Source organism: Dermochelys coriacea, chromosome 2, assembly GCF_009764565.3.
Source record: "Dermochelys coriacea isolate rDerCor1 chromosome 2, rDerCor1.pri.v4, whole genome shotgun sequence".
NCBI lineage: Eukaryota > Metazoa > Chordata > Testudines > Dermochelyidae > Dermochelys > Dermochelys coriacea.
The window spans coordinates 187,079,009-187,104,497 of record NC_050069.1 but is presented as its reverse complement, the minus strand read 5'-3'; the positions used below and the strand labels follow the sequence as shown (position 1 = coordinate 187,104,497).

The window sequence follows — 25,489 nt, the reverse complement described above, 5'->3', positions numbered from 1 at the left end:
GCCTATAGGGGCTCACTACATGTTATGCTTACAACAAATCTTATCATTTTGAAAGCAGATATTTATTACAGTACAACTCGCTTTTTAATCATAACTTTACCTCAAAATGTGATTGAGCAGATAGACTCTTGTTGGTTTAGAATCCACAGCACAGACAGGAAGACTTTGTTTAGATACTCTGGATATGCAGGGTAAAAGCTAAACAAACCACAGTGTAAAAGTTGCATACACCAGTCTGGCCTACCAAAATCAGCAGTGCTTAGAGCAACACCTCAGATGCTATCAAAACCAGCTCTCTGCATGAAGTCGTATCTCCCTCGGTTCACATGCATGCAAACACTAAAGCTCACATTTCAGATAGGCACTCGCTTTAATGAAGGAACTTAAGAGCAGTACTTTTTTTGTGAAGATCATTGGCAAGAGAAGCCACATAAAGATGTGAGGACTGAGGTGAACTATACTCTAAGGGAGGCAACATAAAGCTATCAAACTATGATGAGACTTGGCAAGTTAAGCTTGGCAACAATAAAGAAGGTTATGAGAATGTTCTACAGTAGCCTTTCAATGGAGACAAAAATAAACCCAACTTGACTTGTGTTTAAACACAGAGAGGGGCCCAAAGCAAATACTTGGATTGAACAGTCTTGAATTTTGGGGTGTTCAAAACCCAGATTCAAATTCCGCAGCTCAGCCTCATCTCTTGTTTGTAAAGTTATGAAGGGAAAGTCTGTTCATCAGAGTTAGCTTTCCCACTCTTAGAGACCCCAAACACCAGAGTGCACAACAAAGTTTGGAAGCAGACTTTGGGTGATTTTTTACACAATAATCAAAGAACTCAACAGCAGCAAAAACCAGCAGCATATTTCAGTGCCTGAAGTGGATAATAAATAAGTTGGCAGAATTTTTTTTTATAATTTCGACAGATAATATCCATGTTTATTTTTAAGCATTTTCCCCCTATTTTTATCTATTTACATTTTTCACACTTGGGGGCATTATGGAAGAGTCAGACAATAACTATTTAAGGACAGCAGAGATTGAGATTCAAAAGGTTAAAGCTTTATAACCTCTAAATCACAGATCGTCAACATCATCTGTCAAAATATGCAAAGTAAACGTCCTTAAATCAAAGTCTAAATAAGTACGCAAGCAGCACTTTTCTAACTTTGTCTATCTGTACATTTCTGTTCTTATCTTTTTTCATTGGTTTGTGTGTGCTCAGTGAAATCAACATTTATTGATAAAAAAACTAAACTTTCCAAACCTAGTAATAAATCAGGAGGCATTAGGCAACCCACATCAATGCAAAACCAGGAGAGCTCACACAATAAGCAACTGAGGTTTTAAAGAAACATTCTAAAAGCCATGTCTTTTACAAACACTCACCCTACCAATGACTTCTCTCAGAGCAAAATATTTGTCGGTGAGGTCCCCTGCTTCGCTCAGTGGAGCGTCATAGTCATAACTAGTAGGCTGTGATGAATATGGCATGTTTGCCCCTGTGAAAATCAAAAATCAAAAACAATTGATGGAGCGTCTCCAGTCCCCTCCCCAATGGGATAGTTTTTTAGGCTTGTTTCTTTCCACCCACAAATTTCTTTGTTCATAGCAAGATCTCTAAGTCTAGTGATTCAGCTTGGGTCCCCTTCAGGAAACCATCCCTAATCAGGACAGAACTTAAGCACCTGCTTACATCTCATTGAAGTCTGTTGGAGTTAAGCACATGCTTAAGAAACACTCTAAATTGGAATGGATTTATGCATATGCTTAAGTGTTTTCCTGAATGAGGGCTTTGGATAATGAAGTGGTGATTAGCAGAGATGTAGTGCTGCTGAAGTATCGCTCCTGCATCTGAAATATAGGAGGTGATGATATGCTCTGGAACTTTTTAATTCAAGGGCTCCTTGGCACCCAATCCTCCTTCCCCACTTACATTTAGAATACTTATCTGTGGGTCTTGAGAAAATGAATACAGAATTGATTTAGGACATGGCGGACCTAAAGGCTGAAAGTTTAGAGTGTGTGTAATTTGTAATATACTGTAAATGACAGGTGTAGGCCTCACCTGTAATTGGAAAGCAAGTCACTTTTCTCTAATTGTTTCTTACCATTCCAATAGGCAAAATTGGTTCCACCTATAAACATGTACCTAAAAAGAAAAACAAATAAAGCCACTCAAACCAGGCTTTGCTGACTGCCACCTTACTCACACTTTTCATTAAAAACAAATCCTCTCTTGAACATGCACTTACATGTTAACGTTAGCGCCACGTGCCAGGATTTCATCAAGAGTTTTAGCTATCGTATTTGTTGGCACAACAGAATGAGGGTGACCCCAGTGATCCAGCCAGCCAGTGTAGAACTCAGAGTTTACCTGCCCAGGGTGAAATGTGGAGAGTTGGGGAGAGAACATGAAAAGCAGGGGAGAAGAAGGAATATAAAAAGGAAATAATATCAGAATTAGAGGTTAAGTTATTTTACACTCAATTTATGTCACTAGCAATAAGAAAAAAAGCAGCTACGTGCATTTGAATCATTTTCAAATAATTACTATAAATACAGTGAAATATGTTAAAAGCCAGTCACCCACAGGAGATGTGGTAGCCCTTTAGCTAAGATTAAGTCCTTCTCTCAAAGTGGCTAAGGTGTCAAAATGGCTCCTAATCAGCTCACATCCCATTAACTTGTGTAAAAATCTAAAAAACAGGATGCAGATTTTTAACCTACCCTATTAATTCTGCCTCTAACTTCCGCTCCCACACACATTTGACTCACTCATCTAAGCAACTCTACTGCTTTGGCTGCTTTCTACATACTTTCCTAGGCTGGGTAAAATCAAGACAAATTGGGATCTTCTGAGGCCAAAAATTACTCCACAGAACAGCAGTCAGAGATCACAGAACAGCAGCGTGGCACATACATGTACACACTGTCCCCAACCTCTGCCTCGCCGTGAAACAAGAAGAGTCCCAATGTCCCATGAACCCAGACACCCCAAGCAACACAATGTACTGCTGCTGTCAACCCCTCGGTTTTCATTACTATAATAAAATTAAGAATATATGGAAATTAAAAAAAAAACAAAAACATACCAAGGGGCCTCTGGGTTCACTGCCTCTTTGAGTTAAAAATGCTGCTGTGACATTACCACCTGCAAATAAAACACAAAACTGAGCTGCAATATCCATGCTATTTCAGTCCTTTGCCTTCAGAAGCAGAAGCTGGGATGCTGTACCTCTCCCCCCCAGTATCAGCAACAACCTTGGTGGAAATCTGGGCCTAAATTTTCAGAAGAGGCTAATGATTCTGGGTGCCCAACTTGAGACACCAGAAAGGGGCCTAGTTATCTGAGTGTGGGTGCTCAGTGCTTTCTGAAAACCATGCCCCTTTCAGGAGCCTCAAGCTGAACACCAAGAACGAAGGCACCCAAAAAATCACTCGTGATTTTGGAAAACGTCGGCCTTAGTTTAAAATAGATTTATTTGTGGGAAGTGTAAAAGTCAGGGAATTGGCAAATCAGACTTGGAGTTTCACCTGTAAGTCATTGGTCTGAAAGCCAAGAGTGACTGAAAGTCATTACTATTTGACAGATGACCTCCAGGAAGTAGGAGGCGTATGTGATGTGGATTTTTTCCATTAATAAATGGACTGAGACTACATACCTTACTACAAAGGACAATTCACAAGGGAGGTCCCAGGTTGAAGGTACTTGGAAACTGGACTACATTCATGTTGGACTGAGGCCCAGGAAACCTCCCACACTGTGCAGTTTCTAGAGATAAATTACATCAAGTCCCCTGTTCGAACTGGGCACTTTTCACAAGCACGACACTCCCTTAATTCTGCATGCTTACAGTACCACAGACTGGGGCACTATGTCCCATTTTAACTATGTTCTGCCTCTAGATTTTCTTCAGAGGAATGCACGGTGATAATCTGATGGAGCTGGAATTTGGGCTGGACTAAGAGCCCCTGAAAAAACTGCTGAGCATTGCTATATTTTTTCAGTAGGTTTGCACTGTAGATCACCACTTAAACCCAGGAGTCAGGGAGACCACCAACTTTGCTACAAGCGAATAAACATTGGCCTGGTTATCTTGCTACGAACCGCTGCCACTAACCTGGTGCAAAGTCCACCGTTGCGTAAAGACCCTGCAGAGCTCCACATCTCAAGTAATATTTGCTTGCCCCATCTGTTGTAAACAGTACCACCTCATCTCCAAGATGGTGATGGAAGAGCTTCTGAAGGTAACGAAGGTAATTGTAATCACAAGCAAAGTAGCTTCCATATTCATTTTCAACCTATGCAATAAAAATAATAGATCATCAGCAAAGCTGACATCTGATAACCAGGCCTGCACCGTCACAGGGAGAAGACTTTTCGTATTGAAAATGGAAAAGCCACTCAACATGACACCATAAAAGCCTAACCTGGATTGCCTCCTCCTTGCAGAGAGACAATGAAAGCCCAACAGAAAGTCCAGAGAAGATGCACGGGATGTGGGGAGAAGATGCCACACCAGCAGCATCATTCTTCTCACCTCCCAGAAGCCTGTCCTGCAGGAGCTCCACCGCTATCTGGAGAGGGGTTGTATTCCAAAGCATCAGCCTCCTACTTCCACAAGAATGCCCTGCCTTAGTTAATGCTGGCTTCAACAATGTTAGCTTAAGCAGTATCTCACTCATAAACGGTGTGCCCCAACAGACAAAGCTCTATTGTAGTTCTGCTAACATGGGGATGGGAGATGTTATGTCAATTCTGATGGAATAAATGGGCCTAGAGAGTCAAAGAAGTTAACACGATCCTGTCACTGCACAACAGTAGACAGTTAAACATGGTTTGGGGGTTCAAGTATAGAGATCTCGGCCTGCTTAGTCCTGTGGCAAATACACCAATATTAAAAATCTTCAGTATTAAAGATACTGGAAAGGAAAAAAAATAATAGCATTTGAAATGTCCAAATTAAAGCCTTACTTAATACCTTTACAATATCCCTTATTCCCTGTACAGAGCTTTTATAGGGGGAAAAAACCATTTGCCAGTTTTTAGATGGTATCAACTATTCTTTTTGAGGAAAAGAGAAGCTTGTTGAGATGAGCTGGAGCTGTTGTTATTCCTGCTGTTGCTGAAGTCCGATCCTGTTTTCATAAAGACAAAACAAGGCACACATGCAAAATGGGAGTGAAAGGAACAGCAAAGAGAGAAAATGCAACTTCTGTCTCTGGTGCTGATTTTCACTTGCAACCTCACTACTGGAGAAACACAGGCACAGCACACAGTCTCTGCAAGATCTGGAAAACTTGTACCAGCAGTGGGTTGTTTAAGGCATTGCTTTTGGTTGCCTTACTGGGCAAAAGCTCACAACATTGCTGCAAGAGATGCTGTCTTGTTTGGCTAAGCCAAACTCTTAGTAAACAGAAGGCAAAGGGAGAGAGATAGGGAAAAGAAGAAATAAGGTGGGAAAGGAAAAGGACACATGGAGCTCAGTGACAGCAGAAACAAAGTTCCCATGTGCTAGGTAGCGTTAGGGATTTAGCCAGAGGTGGTGATGTCATCTGGATCCCTCTCTCTGGCCTGGACTGGTCAGGACCTCTCTCAGAATCAGGATGGTGAAGGTCTAACAGCATCATGGCACATTCCAGGGTCCCTGGAGATGGTGGTGTTGCCAGTCATGATAACAAAGCTCGCTCCTTTCAGTCAACCCATCTTCTAGCCTATCTGAGCCTCCCCAAAGTCTCTTTTTAAGCACTCCAAACGGTAAACGGCGGAGTAACCCATCCCCTCATGATTTTGTTCACCAATTAGGCCTAACCAGTTTTAGTTAATTCATTTCTGGTTCCATTCGCCTCTTGTTTACCAATCATGGTATTAACAGTGCTTGGGTGGTGGTATTAGACTTTTTCATTTAGTCTAACTCAGTATTTTTGTCACCCTTTTATACCTTTTTTATAAAAACAAGTCTTTATAACAGTTTGATTTGAATTTTTGTCATCAAATGTTGGGACTATATATACATATATCTCCATGTAATATGTTATAGGCCTATTGTAGATGAAGCGTGCTTGATGTGAGCTGCGTGTTGACAACCAAAACAAGAATTTGAGGTTTTAAGCGGTCAAGAGCTGTTTGTGAAAAATAACTTTATTATGGAAAGATGGAGAAATACCAGATAAGGAAATATTGGGGGCATTGCCATGACAATGTATCTGCTGCAGCTGTAAACCAGAACTGGGGAAAGAGGAATATCTTGGGCCCCGGGACTGTTTCTAAACATCTTGGGTTTTGGCAATTTGCCCAGAACTGTCTCTTTGAAATTGCCCACACAACTGATGACGTGACGGAGTGGATTATAAATGATGTTCGATACACTCGCAATTTGGAGTCGTTCGTGGATCCAGAGCCCTGTTCAGATTACAGTGTGGTAATGCTGGCTCCCTGCATCTTGTGATCAGACTGAATGTCGACTGACCATCAGGACGTCAATTCTGATCTTCAGACTCTTGTATAGTCTGCTTAGGTTATGAATGTGGAGTGAGTGATTTATTTTGTAAGTAATAAAGGGTATTTGTGGATTATATACCAACACTGTGTCTGTTATCTGCCTGCTCCCCTATCTCGTAGGGAGACTCCTGCTGCAGGTCTAACGCTTGGACAACTTGGAGTACAAGCCTCTGCACAACAGAGCTCTGGAGGAATTCTGGAGCCAGTGCGGGGGGCGGGGGGGGGAAAGGGGGTGTCCATATTTTTAAAAATAAACCTGTTTAAAATTAAGTCTGAATATAATACCAAATATGTTAAGGGTAAACTAAACATAGTTTAGTTGTAAATGTGAAACCTGTTTTGATAAGTGGAGTTTATATATCCAAACCACCTAAGGTTGTTTTGATTAATAAAAATAAATTTTATATGCTGTTTTGCGTGCTTAATTAAATTCCAGTTACCACCCTAATGCAACTTAACACAAATCATGAGCAAAAAGTTAATTATCATTCACTATTTTCTAACATACTAAAAATGTACAGTTAATAAGAATCTGAAAATATTAAGCTACATAACTGCATAAATAAATATACAGAGTTATAGTGTACCCACCTAGGTAGCAAAAAGATGGACCAAATCTAGTTGTAAATCAACATGTTTTAATGTTATATCAACCAATGAAAATGCACCTTTCTTTAGAAAATAACTGAAGTACAAATTGAAAAATTGATTAAATTGGATGATTTAAATCAAGGTTTTCCACTGGGTGAGTTAAATCATGATTTAAATTGCTGATTTAAGTCAATCCATCCTGAAAATGCATCTTTGAAACCTTCTTTCAAAATCTGAACCTTAATGCTTAATCTGTTCAGTGTAATAACCAATGGAAGCACCAGGACCAAATATTTAAGGTATTTTATCCTTTTTTCATTCCTAGCTACAGCAGGTCTTGTCAGGCTAGATACTCTAGAGCAGTGGTTCTCAACCTATTTATCATTGTGGGCTGCAGATGTGGCACACAAAGTTTTAGCTGGGCTGCAGGTTGAGAACCACAGTGTCCCGCACCTAACTCCCACCCCACACACACAAACCCCTATGCCCAGCACCCTCCACCCAGAGATTCCGCCACAGAGTGGGGCCCGGTGTGGAGAGCTGGGCATAGGGCAGGGACCCTGACTCAGACCCTTCTGCGCGGGGACTCTGACCCCCACTGTATGGGGCCAGGCAGCAGCTGGCTGCCCAGACCCCAAGCCTCAGCATGTGGCAGCCAGCTGCCCAGACCCCAGGCCCCAGACCCTGGTGGGATCCTGGAGCCCGCTGCGTGGCAGGGCAGTCAGGGCCCCGCTGCAAGGCAGCCAAGAGCCCGGAGCCTGCAGCCTTTAGCACACAGCTGAGGTGGGCCGCAGCTGTGTGCTAATTGGGCCGCATGCGGCCTGTGGGTTGAGAACTGCTGCTCTAGACCTTTAGCAAGCTAAGTAAAGAGAATGTTACACTTAATGGCAATAAAAAGTACTGAACTGTGTCACGTGGTAGCTTTCAGCCTCTTTTTTTGAGTAACTTGTGGTGCCTGGGCTACTAAAACGGATGGCATGTCTCCCCACACGGCTTTACCACAGCACTCTAAGGCCTGATCTACACTTTGTGGGGGGAGGGTGGTATCGATCTAAGTTACACAACTTCAGCTACGTGAATAAGGTAGCTGAAGTCGACGTACTTAGGTCTATTTACTGTGGTGTCTTCACTGTGGTAAGTTGACTGCTAACGCTCCCCCGTTGCATCCGCCTACGCTTCTTGCTCCAGTGGAGCATCGGAGTCGACGAGAGAGCGCTCCGCGGTCGATTTATCGCGTCTTCACTAGAAGCAATAAATCGACCCCCACTGGATCAATTGCTCCGGAGGTAAGCGTAGACATGCCCTGAGGCAGGCTTGCTGTACTCTTGACTCCTGTTCTAAACAGGGACTGCCAATTCTTGCAAACAATGTCAAAGTCATGCAGGGAGGAATGGGAGGAAGCAAGGGAATACGTGATGAGAGGGTAGCAGGAAGCAAAGGAAGAGGGAAGGGAAGGGCAGCTGTGGTTTAGTCTTCTCTGTGAAGCACTTAGCAAAGCTGTAGATACTAAAAGAGGAGGAGAAAGAAAGAAACAAACAAACCCATAGCAGTAGACTGATCACAAAGCTGGAAGATTTAGGTTCTACTCGTACTCTGCTACTCACTCTCTGGGCCTCATCTACCCAACCTGTAGAATGGTGATAATATGACTAACCCAGCTTTGTAAAGTGACTTAAGATAAAGGGATTGCAAGTGCACAGAAGATTTAGCAAGAAAATCTCCAACAGGTCTCAGGGGAAAAAGACCTGGGGTGAAATCTTGGGTCCATTGATGTGAACAGCAAAACTCCCATTGACTTCAACAGAGCTAGCATTTCATACTCTCAGTGGGGAGTTGCAGGGAAGCCCTGCAGGTAATTCTGTATGTAATAAGGAAAAGGGGAGCAAGGAGAGGGGGAAGCAGAAGAGATGTTAAGAAATTCGTTTGATTGAAGAGTTCCTGAGTCTCAGGAAGTGCTGGCTTCAGCTGAGCTGCTTCAACATGAGCTATGTATCAACAATACAGGCAAGCAGGTTGGCTAGTAATACATCACTTGTGTGAGTAGCCATGCTCACCTCATCCTCATGCACAGTCACTTTCCAAGCGGTAAAGAGACATCTACACTAAGGACTAAAAGCTGACACTCAAAGCTGCACTTGTTAAAATGTTGGAGATGCAAGGATAACATATTAAAATTGAACAGTATCTCCAGATACCTCACACCACCACCAGACCCTTTTGTTTGTGATGCAGTTTAAACTAATTTTAATTCCAGTTATCATGGAGAGAAAACAATATTTAAATTTTAAAGAGCACCCATGTACATTACTTGAAACATTACTGGAAACAGACCGCAGAGCGCTCTCTCGTCGACTCCGATGCTCCACTGGAGCAAGAAGCGTAGGCGGATGCAACAGGGGAGCGTTAGCAGTCAACCTACCACAGCAAGCACTGTTAATAATTCAATAATGGTGACCAAAAGGCCTTCTACAATCACATAGTTAGCGTTCCTATTTGATTTTTGAAATGGATTACCTGCACCATAATAACTGGCCCTCCATTCTGATAGAGATGAGGCTTCATTTTGGGTAACAAGACACCCATCCATCGGTCTACCGCTGCCAGGTAATCTGGAATATACAAAGAGAAAGTAGTGGGCAGACCAGAGTTTATCCACTTTAAAAACAAAAACAAACTACAAATGGGATATTTTTGTAACCAATACCCTAAATACATAGGGTATGCACGTGTACAAGAGCAACAAAAAATGAATTGATGACATTCTGTACTTGCTCATACCTCAGCCTCTCAGTAGGTAGGGAAGTCAAGTGGCTTCAAGGACCATACCCAAATCATTCCAATATAGTACCATCTAAAAACCATCTAAAAAGGTGGTACTGTCCCCATACAACAGAAAAATATCCAGTTACCTTCAAGAACATTATTCTTTACAATTTAAGGGTCCAGCCCTGCAAATCCTTATACAAGTAGTCTTGCTGTTTTCCACCCTGTTCCAACCTTATTCTTTCCATACATTTATGCACAGTGCAAAAGGAGTACGAAAACCTTATTCAGAGAGCATTCACATTTGTTATTCCCAAACTTTTAGTAAAAACAGTAATATAATACCATACTTGAAAATACAGCCTGACCCGAGAGTCTGGCCACCAAGTCTGCTTTTCCTTGAAACATTTTTATAAATCCTTTTGAGCTCCTTACCTAAATCAGAAGATCGGAGAACAATAGATTCTTTCTCTAATAACCATGCTGGAAGACCCCCCTATGAAGGGAAAGGAAACCATTTCAATTACCATTTTCAGGAATTACAAGGATAAGTTTAACCAGCTATCCCATAACTATATAGATATTACCAATTAAGTACCAGTCATTGGGGACCTATAGTATCCAAGATCATATTAAAAAGTTATCATGATTTAAGGACCAATGCGCTTGAGGCTATGGGAAGTCACGTAAGCAGGATTTGAACCCACAACTTTTAGCATTCTAGATGAAAAATCCTGCCTTGTGCCATATGTTCAGCGGTCGGGAATCCTTTTACTACTGTACTCCTCTCACTTCCCCCCACAAATGGGAGGACACTTATATTAGACAGAGATCAGATGTTAATTCTGCCTAGAAATTAGGAAGTTTAAATACAAATTTACCATGTCCCATTCTGCGCAGATATAAGGTCCAGCTCTTAGTATTACCAACAAGCCAATCTCATTAGCTAGCTGCAGGAAATATTCTATATCTCTGTCACCATAGAAGTTATATACTCCTGGTTTGAATTCATGATAGTTCCATGGCACGTACCTGTGAAGAAAACACCATCAGAAGTAAGAAGTAACTTAGACTAGAATGAAAAAGGAACTCCAAAATAATGACTTAAACTAATGCCAAGGAAAAACTATTTGCACCTCAACTTTACAGTTCTGTAAAGATGTATTTACTTCCAAACTAATGGAATACAAAATGAATTTAGGACCTAGCTCCAGTAAGGCACTTCTAGAAGCTGAAGGTGCTAAGATTAGCACCAAGTATGATCAAGCACTTAGAAGGGAAACAGATGTCTCTATTTTTTCATGTAGTCATGTATTTTTTCCACATACTCTTCCTTTCTAACAGCATCAATGTCACAAAACTTATTAAAAGCAAAAATAATTAGGTGTGCTTCGTTATCTTGTTTCATAACTCTGAAAAGTCATTGTGAAACAGAAGTGGTGAGTAGTCAAGCAGAAAGCATCTCACACAGCACTTCTAGGATTTTTTTTTTTTAAAGTTTAAAAGAGAATTTATGTTTTTTAAAACAAGCCAAGAGAACAATGCAGTGCCAATAATACCTTTTGTCGATAGAGGAAAATCAAGAACCAGTACATGCGTGGATTACATAAATGTATGTATTTAAAAGTTACATACTACCTACAAAGTATCAAAATCTTTAACAATTTCAAGCATTTTAATTAAAGCAATTATTCACAGGTGTCCAGATGCTTTAACAGACACTGTCTTGTGTTCGGATACAGAAATTCTCAGATTTGTAACACAAGGGAGGAATCTGACCGATTTTCTGTGCAGCCGAGCTGCATCCTTTCAGCTTTACAAAGTAATTTTAATTGCCTTCCCAACCTATCTATAATGTTTCCAATATCCTTATTACTTGGCTGTTCTATAGCCAAGGATTTGAATATGAATGGAAACACGTTCAATGTCAGTTTTGTTTTCTTGCCTGGATTTTAAAGGCTAGTGAGGTACAAGCTGACTGCTTCCATTTAAGAAAGGATCATTAAAGCTGACAATTACAATAAATAAATAAAAAGCTACACCCTTCCCTTTAAAACACATCCATCGTTCCACAAGTTAAAGCCAATGAAAGAACACATATACCACCATCACTATCGTGATGGATCAGTGTTTTTTTCATCGTTTACCAGGTCACTACTACTGCTGAAAAGGGTTCTTTTGCTTTCTACATTAAAACATTTTGTCGTTGCTTAGACTATATGCTTTATGAAGTGGAGAACAGTAGCACATCCCAGGCTGCCGAACCAGATACATAATATCTGTTCTACGTTCTCTCTTCCAGTTGCCTACAAAGTGGGGGAGTCACTTTAAAAACCAACAGAGAAACAGTAAAGCCCTTAAAAGGCTACGAGGGTTTTTACAAAACTCCTGGAATTATTTTAAGAACTAATATCTACATTAAAAAAAAAAAGTACTGAAACTTCAAGTACCTAGAGGCAGCTGTTTCTTGGAGAAAGTTTCCAAAAGGTATAAATGTATCTGCCCACCAGCTAACAAAATTTAAACAAAACCCCAAAAAAACAGATTATAATGTTCAAACATCCTTCATATAAATTCAGAGCAGCCAACAGTATCCGTTGGTTCTTCAAAGAAGCCTTTTTGCTACTAATTTATCCTGTGTTGTAGATATCTGGCTCCATCTAGTGGTTAGTTACTTAACTGCATCTTCAGAAAAATCACCGGCAGTCTCAGCCATGGATTTTCAAACTCCTGTTTTTTATAGTGCAAACAACACTGTAAGAGAGATCATCTTATGGACCAATATTTCTCCAATGCATAAATACACATGCTATCTTCTCTCCAGTTAACAATCATCTAACTACCCTTTGGCAACTACACCAACAGTTTACACAGAAAGGCAATGTCAGGAAAGTATTTATTTTTAGCTGTCTTTGAATACAGCTGGAAACGAAGACATGTGGCTAGGCAGCTCTCTGTGGCACACCAGTCATCACACTACAGAGTCTGAAATAGTCAGTTTAAGTTAATATCAATTAAATTGGACCTTTTTAAACCTTTGACTATAGTGTTACTAATCTATACTTCAACTCTCCCTACCCTCTCACCCTTTCAGACACCATTACATTTTGAAATATCAGCAGGATTAAAGCATCCAACTTTAATCAGTTATTTTGGAAGTATTTTGGAAGTTTTATCATGGAGATTTAAAACGTTAACTACAGGACCAATCTACTTGCAGAACCAGGTGCTCTCTTATGTCCTGTTGTCAACGTTTACAGGTTGGAGGTACACTAGTGGCCTACTAAACTCACTCTCTTCTCTGAGAGCCTCAGACAGCTAACCTGCATAGTCACGGTCAAGATGGAGAGCAAGGATTGGCTGGCCATTTCTGAAGGGAGGCAGAAAGGAATGAGAAGAAGGGAAGGTCTGCTTGACTTTCACTGAAAGGAAACCATGCAGCACAAGGATCCAGTTTCCTCTTCCCTGGTGAGCTGCATTAGGAGTTGCTCTCTAGCCAAGACCAGCCAAGTCCCCTGGCCTAAAGTTAAAACAAGCACATCTAGCACCTGTTGTAATTTATGGGATCAATGTTAATGTCAATTGCAATCTCCATGGAATATTGAAGTTCCAAGAGTCAAGCTGCAGCCATTCCTTCCATGAAACATGGAAGCTCTGCTGGCATGCAAGGAGTTCCTTGAGGACAGCTACGTACCTTAGAATTTGAGCTTCCATAAAAATAATTCTCCACACAGTCTACATTGTTAACTAAATCAGTAAAGTACTTACTTAACAGTAAAACTAGAACTAAGCACTAATTTTCACAGGGGGACAGTTTGTAAAATCTGTTTGAAGTTTACTCATCTTAGCCAAGTTTTATTAGTGGAGAAAAAAAAATCCACTCAATCTTCCTCCCCACCCTCCATTAACTAAATATCCACACAAGCCATATCCAAGTTTTCCTTGGTCAGTGTGAAAAGTTACCACTAAGTCCCATTAATCAAAATCTGCTTGCCTGGCTAACTGCAAAGTTTCTGATTGATTTTATATATAAACACATAAACACACAGACACATACACACAGACAACAGCAACAGAGTTCCTGGGACTTACTGCAGACATCCTCCAACCTGACAGGCAGCAGCCCCACCCACCTGAGGCTAGTCCAAGGAAAGCATATGGAAAAGAACAGTAAAATTATGTGACCCCCTTACACACCAACTCCATGGGTGCTTCAGGACTCAAGCATCCACCGAAAAAAAATAGGGGGTGCTCAGCATCTTTAGAGCCGGATTAATATTTCGTGCGCTACAGCACCCGGACCATGGCCCCGCCAACCTCTTTTTCTGTTCGGCCTCTTCCCTCCAAGGCCTGCACTTGCAAGGGGGAGGGGAGCAGAGGGAGCGGAGAGGAGCACCCACTGGCAAAAACAAAAGTCAGCACCTGTGTGTGACCCCACATCCAACTGTAAATGTGGTCCTGCGGCACAGGTAAGAAAAGTACTTTAAGAAGGTACCTATCAGTCATCCCTGAACTAGCAGCAACCGCTACATAATCAGGCAATATCTCTGCAGCCCTACTTCCCTTTCTTTAAGAGCACAAGCCTCACAGAGCCACCAATGGACACTAGCACTCCAAAAATCCTGTGTAGCCTTTTGCTAAGTGAGGGAAAAGGGAGGAATGGAAGCCACAAAACAAGAACGCAGTGAAAAAAAACAACATGCAGAGAAATTTTAAAAAGATGAGTAGGGAAAAAGAACAAGGAAGAAGGAGAAAATGGCAGGATAAAAATGCAATAATTTTGTCAGGACGCAGCATGAGGATTAATTGATCTTGGACTATTAGTGGTAAATAGGCCCAATGGCCTGTAATGGGATGTGAGATGGGGTGAGTTAATATAGAGAATTCTTTCCTGGGTATCTGGCTGGTGAGTCTTGCCCACATGCTCAGGGTTCAGCTGATCGCCATATTTGGGGTCGGGAAGGAATTTTCCTCCAGGGCAGATTGGCAGAGGCCCTGGGGGTTTTTCGCCTTCCCTTGCAGCGTGGGGCATTCGTCACTTGCTGGAGGATTCTCTGCATCTTGAAGTCTTTAAACCATGATTTGAGGACTTCAATAGCTCAGATATAGGTGAAAGGTTTATTGCAGGAGTGGGTGGGTGAGATTCTGTGGCCTGCGTTGTGCAGGAGGTCAGACTAGATGATCATAATGGTCCCTTCTGACCTTAAAGTCTATGAGGAGAGGTATGAAGGAGCCACCCATCTGCCAGTCCATCACACAAAGGAAGATCCATCAGAAAAACCAATGACCTATTGTACAGAATAATAGAGAGAAGATAAAGGATCTCAAAGGAACAGGAAAGACAAAGCATTTGAAAGAACAGGAAAGAAACAAAAAGGTTTAAAGGAAAGAAACAGAGCAGAAAAGTGAGAGAGAATCAGAGAGGAACATATAAGAAACTCTGGAGATCGTGAACCGTAGAAACAGTGCATACTACTACACCTAGGTTGGTAGTCAAGGTTAGGAAACAGAGGAAAAGAAGAGCAATCAGACCAACTGTTAACATTGTGTAGATTCATTTAACAATTTGGGATTATTGTTATTGCAGTTTATAACCAAATTTACAAGTAACTATTCGTACACCTTGAAGCAACATCTCCAGGAGCCACCCAGCAACTCCTCTACTAATCCCTCTTTTTTTGCGTGACAGGAGTCATTGGCTATTGGCTTAGATTAATAAAAGAGCAGCAGTCCAACGGCTCTGGAAGCACAAGCATGTTTTTGTAACTCACAAAATAAAGATGGACTCAACTTCCCCAACAAGACAGTCCGGAACCATCAAACAAATCCCCTCTTTTCTCATCCACTCACCCACACTCACTCACCCATCCCCCTCAGAGGGCTGCTTAGAAAACAGACAAGCTGTGCAGTGTCAACAAACTATCGGACTCAGATGAGAGGGAGTAAGTTCCAGATATGCAGGCACTCCCCACTGAGCAAACCATGCCTGCTCATGAACATATCTGTGGGTTGTCTGCTAGAGTGTCATAATTTATCTCGACTGCCAAGTTGTAATACAAGGAGAGAAGCAATGTAAGATACAGGATCCAAATCATAAAAAGCTTTGTAGATTAGAAGTAGAGCGCTATATAACTTTGTTTCAGTTTGCAGGGAGCTCACAATCCTTGAGTTCTAGGTACAAATGATCCCCAAAACTGAGCAAGTCTCAACTGGATTTAACCTAAAGCCATAAATTGCTCCACAACACCTCTTCCCTTGTTGAGGATTCACACAAGTCTTAGCCTACTTCCCCGGGCCTGTTATGTTCTGTGACCTTGCCTGACCTAGAATGGAGGCAATAGTAGCGAGGTAGGACAGACAAGAATTATGGAATAAGAAACAAATGTATGTAGCTTCCAACTACTCCTTTCCAGATCAACATTTCTCATTTTAAATAGACACATTTGAGTTAAACAAAAATTAAAATTCAACCTACAGAAGACCTGTACCCATATCTCAAAACAGAGTTTGAAGTGGAGCATTTGTCAGCTCAGCTACATATTTCTCTAGGGTGTTGTCAGCTATAATTTAAAAGAGGTTGCCTTGTACATTCAGCTTACCTACCACTCCTTCATTGTTCTAGTTTAAGACTGCTCCCAAAAGGCAATAATTACTTACGTTTGAATAGCATCAAGCCCTGCCATCTTCATCTTCACCAGACGGTCTTTCCAGTAGTACCGGGGCACACGGGAGTAATGAATGCTGCCCGAGATGTAGCGGAATGGTTTCCCATCTTTGAGGAAGTAGTTGTTGTCATAATCGATCCCAAAACTCCTCTGGGGTGCATTCTGTGTATCAAGAAGATTACCAGGTATGAGCTTCAACCTCCATGAAAAGGACAATAGTTTTCTGTTAAAACATCCTGCTTATTAAACTCTTCAGTATTCTAGGTCTCTGGGATGTTCTGAAGCACGACCTGCAGGAATATTATATTGACAATGCAAGATCCTGTCCACCCCACCTTTGCTAAAAAAAAAAAAAAAAATAAGAAAAAAAATCCACCTTCACCTAGTAGGCCCAGCCTGTTAGGGCACATGTGCTGCAGAGATCTGGAATGGGCAATCCTGGGTCTCCATTTCTGGCGGGCATTTTTGGACTACTCGCCCCATTTGGTGCAATTTGATCCATTTCAAAAAGGCAAGATGTGGCTCTTCAGTAGGACATGATTTTAAGACCTATCAGTGGTCAGTACTATTTCAAGGGACTGCTTCAGAGGCTGACAAACCATCCCACCCCTCTCTTCCAGGTGGCAGCAGAATTTTAATATGAAGCTCCCAAGAGTTGCTTCTAGCACATGCCAAATGAGCTGAGCTAAGCATGATCAAAGGAACCATAGCAGACATGTAGGCCAAGGATTTTATTTATATAAATATTTAATGCGGCAATATTTAATGCTGCATTGAAGTGGTTTTGTTCTCCACTACTGCCTTACACCTTGGATAGTCTTTCATTTGCATGAAGCAGATGTAAAGCATCACCACTCTGTGCTGCTAGCATCACCTTGCACAGGTCTACCGGACTACACAAGATACAGGACAGTAAGAGTCAGGATTAAGGAACCTGAACTGATTCAGAGACTTCTAAAGACTTGTTCAACACATCCAGTCACTGATCAATTCATTCACACTTTGGAAAGGAAACAAACTGCAATGACCTTTCACCTGCTAAATTTCACATTGAAAACTAAAAGGCACAACCACCCCTGAGTACTGACACAGACATGTCACAAACTCCATGTGCAAGAGTATGTTATCTGAAGGGTTTAAGAGCTTAGTTTCTAATAAGTGGGGGGCTGTTCAATTGCCCATGCTCTTAAATTTCCATTAGTCTCTATATTAAATAATTTAATCAATTTTCAGGAGAGGTAATGGAAGGAGAGTTGTTCAGACACATGGCCAAAAAAAGACAGCAAATTTCTGCCAAATAAGATATATTATCTACGAAATTAGAAAGACAAAGCAATGTATATTGCAACCAAACCCCTACATTATAATCTAAGACAATTACCAATAAATTTCCACTAGCACTCCATGTAATACTGGGTACTTCTGTAGTCCCTTTCACCTGAAGATCTCAAAGCAATTACAAGCAGTGAGCTTAGCCTCATCACACCCTTGTATGGTAATAGCTCCATCTAGTAGATGGAAAAACTAGAGTAGAGAGTTAAGGGCCAGATTCTGATACCTTAACTCCATAAATATAGGTTCACTCCTCAAGGGCTTCCATTGACTTTAGTGAGGTGCTACCCAGCATCAGAAAGGGTACTAGAATCTGTCCTTAAGTGACTTGGCAAAAACTGATTACACAGGAAGTCATTGGCAGAGCCAGGAACAGAATTCAGATTGTTCTACAATTCTACTTCTGTGCTTTTAAAGGGACACTGCACTTTAAATTTTGTAATTTTGAGGCGGGGGGGAATCAATTAAAAATATTTTTAAAACTATCAACCCCTTCACTTTGCCTCCCCAGAGTGTCTGAAACCCTGCAGCACTGAGAACCTAAAAGAGAAACTGACTGCACACACAAAAATGATACTGACTTTATTTTCATTCTCTAAGCAGAGAGAGGAGAGTAACAAACTGACCAATGAATTGGATTTTTATAATTTTGACTTTCAATAATCTAAGCTGTTAGCCCCAAGATACAGATATTTGTTTACAATATATTACTTTTGAGTTAACAGTACATTTTAACCACTAGACATACGCTTTCCTGTTCCCACGTACACCTATTTACTTGTTTCAACCAGATTTCGTGCATGAGGGTATTGTTTTTAGATCATTCACCTTCAAGCACAATTCTGCACACATGCACGCACACAGACACAAAATATCTTCATGTAGCATCAGGTAGTAGGTCAGAAGAAGTCAAAACACAAAACGGACAAATAAGCAGCATATTTGTCCAACTGAAACAGACCTTTTAAATTGAGTGAATTTAATGCAGCTGAAAGGCAATGGCCTACTTTAATTCTGGAAGGATGGGCCTAAGTCAACATAGGACAAAATGCTCACACCCTCAACTGAAGGAGGGGCCACGGACCACAGAAAATAGATTCAGTGGAAAAATAAATGGTAGATCAGGAAAGCTGGCAGGGGGGAAGAGAGGAGAGATTAAAAACAAGGATATTGGATGGGGGCACCAAGTAGTGAACCCTGAACACCACCAACTGCTCCACAAAGGAGACAGTGGAATTCTGCCCAGATGTGAGAGACAATTAGGGAACAGAAATAGGCCCCAAAGCAACAGAAAACCTCCCCACTGAGCATCCACCTCCCAGACCGATGGATGGCCATCCTGGCCAATGCCAGGAGGTGAATGAGGGGGTCCCATGACTTTGTGTGGCCACAGACAAGGAATCTATAAAAGAAAAGATGTGGGGAAGTGCAGCCAGCACCTCAGCTGGAGGCAGAACAAGGGTCTGGTACAGGTAGGCATGCACTAAGGTTGTCCCCAAGCTGCAAAACAGGGCAGTTGCCAGAAGACTTTACAAAAACAGTGTCAATACCATGGCTGATGTCTGTGGGAACTAAAGTGCATTTGGTGTGGATATCTGATGAATTCTTAACTTTTGCAGGCTTCTCAAAAGTTACTGCTGTCTTCTCCCTGTTGGCATTTGGCTCTAGAGTTCTCCAACAAACAATCTCTTGGATTGCTCTCCAATCAAGAGCAGTACCAATTTCTTTTTAACTGTAGTTTGTGTTTTAAAATTCTCTACTGCGGCTATCAGGAAACGAGGGACCTTATTACCTAAATAAAAAAATCCTCATGTCTATCTTGAGAGAAGACTGTAGCAGGAAGTGAAGGAAATAAGAAGGAAAAAGGTTTTGGGGGGACAGGGGGAGGGAAGAGAGAGAGCATCAAATGAAATCTAGTACACTGGGGAGGGGAAGGAAGGGAATGAGTCAAATATGTACATTCTATTCAATGTCTATTTGCAATGCAACCTGACAGCAAAAGGAGACAATGCGCTTTCAGGCTGTCTACACAAACAACATGTCACAGATCAAAAAGATAACAGTCAACATGGCTCTGGTACGACAGCGCCTGGAGTATGTTCAGTGCAGGGCATAATATTACTAGAAAGGAAAAAGAGCCTATCCACACTTAAAGTTAACGTGGATTAAGGTCACGTGTGAATTTATAGTGCAATAGCTCTTCCTAAATCACTCCAGAAAAAGGGTGCCCACAAATGGAATGAGAGTGCTTTGTTCCCATTTAGTTTAAACCACTTTCAAAATTAATCAGGAACAACTCCATGTAGTAGATGAGCTGAAGTGCAACTGAATAACAAAGACGAAGTGGAAGGAGCTCAGAGGAGCAACAAGAACTCTCAGAATGCTAGAGGGAAAGATTGAGAGGCAAACATGCACAGTTCAAGAGTACCACTTAGGAAGTGGGAAATGTGATAAGAGTGCAAAATTCCAAGGGTGGGGGAGGATTTAGTGAGGTGCGGTAGGATAAAAGAGTGCAAATAAGGAAAACCTAAAATGAACTTGAGGAAAAACATCCTGGCAGCACTTCAGAACAAGGCCATGTCTACACTACAAACTATGGTTGATGAAAGTTACCTTGATGTACAGCCGCTGAAGTTTGTGTATTGCTGGGGCAGGTGCACATTTTGTTGCTTGTGTTGCTGCTGCACATGCCCACCAGTAATACTTGTGTTGATGTAAAGTGCAGTGCACTTTGGGTAGATTTTTCAGTGTGACAAACACTGCCATCCAATGCAATGCCTTTGGGGAAATTTTCACAATATGTTGTGAGATAGAAATGACTCACTCAAGGCTGTCTGGAAGCTAGGGGTCATGTTTCCAGCATGCATTATTCCATAATGCCATCCATATGCTATAATTTTCAGTGCCCCCCTTTTTTTTTTTTAAAAAAAAAATCCCACAAACCCCCGTGGCACTTGTCGGCATCTGCCATCTCTGACAGAAGCATGGAGCCTGAAGAGCTCTGCACTATTCTCATGAACGCTGCAAATACAGGATGTATGGCTCTCCTGTATTTGCAGATACACAAGAGATACCACAACCACCACAGACATGGGGATGGCTTTGAGGACAGTTTGCTGAGGGACAGAGTGAAAAACAATTGAAGCTTGTTGATGGCAGTCCCAGAGCAGCTTCAGAGGGTGGGCCTGAGAGTCAAGCACTGATTGGTGGGATTGCATTGTAATGCAAATCTGGGATGACTGCAGAATTCCAGGCCACATTCCTGGATCTATGTGGCAAGCTTGCCCCAGCCCACCAGCGTCTGGACACCAGAATGAGAGTTGAATTGACAGTGGAAAATTGAGTAGCAAATGTGCTCTAAAAGCTTGCAGTGCTGGATTTCTGCAGGTCAGTGGGAAATAGTTTTTAGAGTTGGGAAATGCAGTTGTCATGCAACTGTGCAGGGCCATGAATCATGTCCTGCTACGCAGGGACTCTTGGCAACATGCAAGACACAGCCGATGTATTTGCAGCAATGGGGAATTGAAACTGCAGTGGGGCCAAAGACAGCACGCACATGCCTACTTTGGCATCAGCCCACCTTGCCACAGAGTACATCAACAGAAAGGGCTACTTTTCTATGGTTACAGAAGTGGATCACCAGGAGAGCTTCATGGACAGCATGGGCTAGTCAGGGAAGGGGCACGATGCTCATATCTTTGAGAGCCACAGGACTATTCAGAAAAATGCAAGCAGGGACTTTCTTTCACGATCAGCAGATTACCTGTGGCAATACAGAAATGCCAAGAGCGATCCTGGGGGACCCAGCCTACCCCTTGTTCACCTGGCTCACAAAGCCGTACACAGGCCACCTGGACAGTACCAAGGTAAGATTCAACTACCACCTGAGCAGACGCAGAATGACAGTTCAATGTGATTTTGGTAGACTGAAGGAATGCTGGCTGTGTTTACTCACTAGATTGGATCTCCATGAGAAAAACATCCCAATGGTTATTGCTGTCTATTGTGTCTGGCATAATAGCTGTGAGACAAAGGGGAATAAGCTGCTGCTAGGGTGGAGGACGGACATGGAGCAGCTGACTGCCAAGTTCGAACAGCCAGATTCAAGGGCTATTACAAGAGCTCAACATGGCACTATGGAGCGAGGGAGGCTTTGAAAGAGCCCTTTAGTAGTCAGCCACGGTGGTGTTCTGTGATGTAGTGTTCTCTGGGCCTGGACCCTTAGGTGCTGCTCAGAACTGTATAGTTATAAATATGACTGGGTGTCTTCCTGAAGCTGTGAATTCTATGGTGCTTGCTGTACATTTACAAGGACTGTTTGCTCCGAGTACCGCTATGCATTCTGCAATATTTGTTGCAAACTAATAAAGATCATTTGATTCTCCCAAAAACAAACATTTATTAAGTAGAAAAAACATAACTAAAAAGTCTATGTACAAAAAATCTCCACAAGCAATGCAAAACAAATGTGTAATATAACGAGATGAAAACAAAGGCTTACTTCCTTTTTAATTTTATGTCCATTTGAATGCACAAATGTAGTCCATTGTGGAAACGTGCATACCAGTCGCGGTTCTCATAGGTCAGTGTATGTGAAGCTGTTTCCTTTGCTGCTCCACCTCCCTCCTCCCCCGTGAGAAATGACAGAGGCAACGATCCGCCCTGTGATATGTTGTGGGGTGTAGGGAACAGTGACCATGGAGTTCTCCAAGTAGTGCAAAGGATGGAGGATCCAAGATTTTGGGACCTGTAGGACAACCAGCAGCATTTGAATCTGCTGACTGAAGACCCATTATGTCCTAGGGCATTTCCCACTCCTTATCCTGCTTAGACTCCTGGGCCTTTTTCCTGTCCTCTCTGTCCTTCTCCATGTTGTTGGTTGTATAAGCCCTCCAAGCCCTTTGTTTGTGGCCCAATGCCACAACTGGCTGGCAGGGTCTTGCAGAATAGGTCTTCCCCAGTCCTCTTCTTTTTTTCTCCTCATCAGGATCACACGTTCTGCAGGTGGGGAGGGGGAACTCCTCAAGGCCGCCACCCTAGAAGGTGCCGATTAAAACAGACACATGTACCACTGGATTTACAGAAACAAGGGAAAGGGAAAGAAGTTTCAAAACTCCCTTCCCTTATTTCCATAAACATTTTTAAAATACATGCTTATTGGCCCTTCAGCTGTGGAGTACCTCTGTAGAGCACCACTCTCCAATCCCAGCCAGGGTGGCGGGGGATGTTCTGTCATATGAAGCTATATAATTTTGGTCCCTGTTCCCTAAGTAGGAGTATAGGGCACTGAGCACTGGCACTATTTTCGACAGGCAGTGGTGATTTAAGCTGATGTCTCACTCTGGAAGGTATCAAAGGCACAGAGAGCACAGCTACTACTGGCTTCCTGAAGCGACCCAGACCCGTATGTTGCTAGCCTGTTTACTGCAATGGTGCCAGCCAGTGATAAGCTGCCAAAATCTTAACAACTGGTTCCCTCCTCACCCCACGAGGGGGTCGTGGCCCAGGCCCACCCCCTGGGACCCCTGCCCCATCCAACCCCCACGTTCCTTGATGCCCCCCCAACCCCTGCCCCATCCATTCCCCTCCTCTGTCCCCTGACTGCCCCCGGAACCTGGCAGGAGGGTCTCATGGGCCATCGTAGTGGGTGCCCATCCCGCCCCGCCCCTAAGAGCCAGAGGGACCTGCCGGGGGGCGAGGTGGGGAGTCCCGGCGGTGCTTACCTGCAGCGGCTCCCAGGAAGCATCCACCAGGTCCCCCTAGCTCCTAGGGGCAGGTAGCATAGCTAGTGGGGAGCAGCCGCTCCCCCCACTGATCACATTGAAAGTGGCGCCTTAGGCGCCGACTCCGTGAGTGCTCCGGGGCTGGAGCTCCGGTTGTCCCTCCGGTTCTAAAAGGGCTTCTAAATTTAAACAACCGGTTCCAGCGACCCGGCTCCAGCTCACCACTGGTGCCAGCCAAAGTCATCACGGAATGGCATGGGAAAACGTCCTACCATGGAGGAAAAAATAAGGTTGCCATCCCTAGCAATTACTGGAAAAGAACTGCAGAGTACCTCCATGAAAGTTTCATCAAGATCTCTCAGGGGGATAAAAGGGACATCCCTATGCACAAAACCAAGGTGCTCCGCATGTCCCCAGCCTAACCCTGCAGGGTAATGACAAGTAGATACATTCAATGGAGTTATCAGATGAAGTGAGCTCTAGCTCACGAAAGCTTATGCTCAAATAAATTTGTTAGTCTCTAAGGTGCCACAAGTACTTCTTTTCTTTTTGCAGATACAGACTAACACAGCTGTTAGTCTGAACTCTACCTATGTTTTTTGTACCACTACTTGCTCTTGTATGAGCAAATGAAAAGTCGATACCGGTGTCTTGTTAACTTGGGGTTGGGCCAGGTCCCATCTTTAAATTTAAAGAAAGCACAGAAAAATGCATGTACACGCTTAACCGGAGTTCCCTTCCCCTTCATCAGGCTCATCAACACTCACCTGGTGGCACTGGCTATACTGTGTCAGAGTCTCTCACAGGTCCTGGCTTGCGGCATGGCTGGAATCCCCTGCTGTGTCTCCCCCACACTCCTCCTCCTCGCTGTACATGCCAGGGGTCTCTCTCTTGGGTTCCTTGGTGGTATCCACAATGGTCTGCGGGATGCTGGTGGGGTCTCCGCCAAGTATGCCATGCAGTAACTTGTAGAAGCAGCAAGTCTGAGGCACAGCACCAGATCTATTGTGGTGCTCCCTGGCCTTGTGGCATCCCATGAAGTTCCTTCGCTTTCACGCGGCACAGCCTCTTCTCCCCCCAAGCCCAGGAGATCCAAAGCACATGTCTACTCCAGGCTGGAGCGCCTCTAGTACCTCTCAGTCTGTGTGGTGCTAGCACAGTCAGCTGGGTAGTTGCACACAAGAAGGGAGAGCTGCTAGTGCTGGGTAAAATCTGTTTCTGACTTGTCACTCAGGACAGTCCATCTGAGTGGCAGCCAGTGGCCCAGACAGTTCAGCTAGCTTGTCTGAAGGGTGTCCTTGTCTAGTTTACCGACTAGTGGTAAATAAATATGTGTGTGCTACATCTTATTCTGCCTCGTCTTAATAAATCACCCAATGATAGATGCAGGAGGGGGGGGATCTGCAGACAGCCCATCTTCTGATCTGTGTAGACCACAGTTAAACTGTTTTGGGTTAACAAAGGTGCATTTGCCAACATCAGCACTCAGGAAAAGGTATTTCAACAACACGTGAGGGGGAGGGAGGATGTTGAAAGGTGGGGGTGGCTTCTGGTCTCTGTGACCCCTAGGCAGTGGAGTTTAAAATTGTAACCAGAGTGGTCACTGTTGCAGAGAATGGTGCATTGTGGGACAGATGCTGAAAGACTGTTAGGGTTGACACAAGCCATGCAGTGTCTACACTCGCACTGCATTGACCTCAGTAGGACAACCATGGTTCCGCATCATTTGGGGAGGTGCTTTGACTGTGTTGATATAACAGGGCACTTACGTCAGATGGAGACAAATTGGAGTATAGACACATGCACAAATAATATGACGCAAGGTAACTTATGTCAACCTAACTTTGCAGCATAGACCAGTCTTTAGAACAGCCTCCCAAGGGAAGCAGCTGAAGCCCCATCACTTGGGGGAG

At 42.9% G+C, this 25,489-nt stretch overlaps 1 protein-coding gene across 7 annotated transcripts in view; it reads right to left on the bottom strand.

Annotated features, from left to right (window-relative positions):
* GLB1 (galactosidase beta 1) overlaps nt 1–25,489 on the bottom strand; it is a 78,664-nt gene that overhangs the window by 35,902 nt on the left and 17,273 nt on the right. For 6 of the 7 annotated variants that reach the window (XR_006279241.1, XM_038389875.2, XM_043508856.1 and 3 more), the window contains exons 2-10: nt 16,514–16,683; nt 10,738–10,888; nt 10,292–10,352; nt 9,608–9,702; nt 4,122–4,302; nt 3,093–3,151; nt 2,253–2,374; nt 2,109–2,149; nt 1,387–1,499 (exon numbers count right to left, since the gene is read on the bottom strand). Coding sequence is in view for 6 of the 7 variants with exons in the window: in XM_038389875.2 (XP_038245803.1) it covers nt 1,387–1,499; nt 2,109–2,149; nt 2,253–2,374; nt 3,093–3,151; nt 4,122–4,302; nt 9,608–9,702; nt 10,292–10,352; nt 10,738–10,888; nt 16,514–16,683 (993 nt within the window). In the remaining variant the exon portion in view is untranslated. Of the gene's footprint in view, nt 1–1,386; nt 1,500–2,108; nt 2,150–2,252; nt 2,375–3,092; nt 3,152–4,121; nt 4,303–9,607; nt 9,703–10,291; nt 10,353–10,737; nt 10,922–16,513; nt 16,684–25,489 lie in introns of those variants that run through there. The other variant, XM_043508855.1, reaches the window with a different exon arrangement.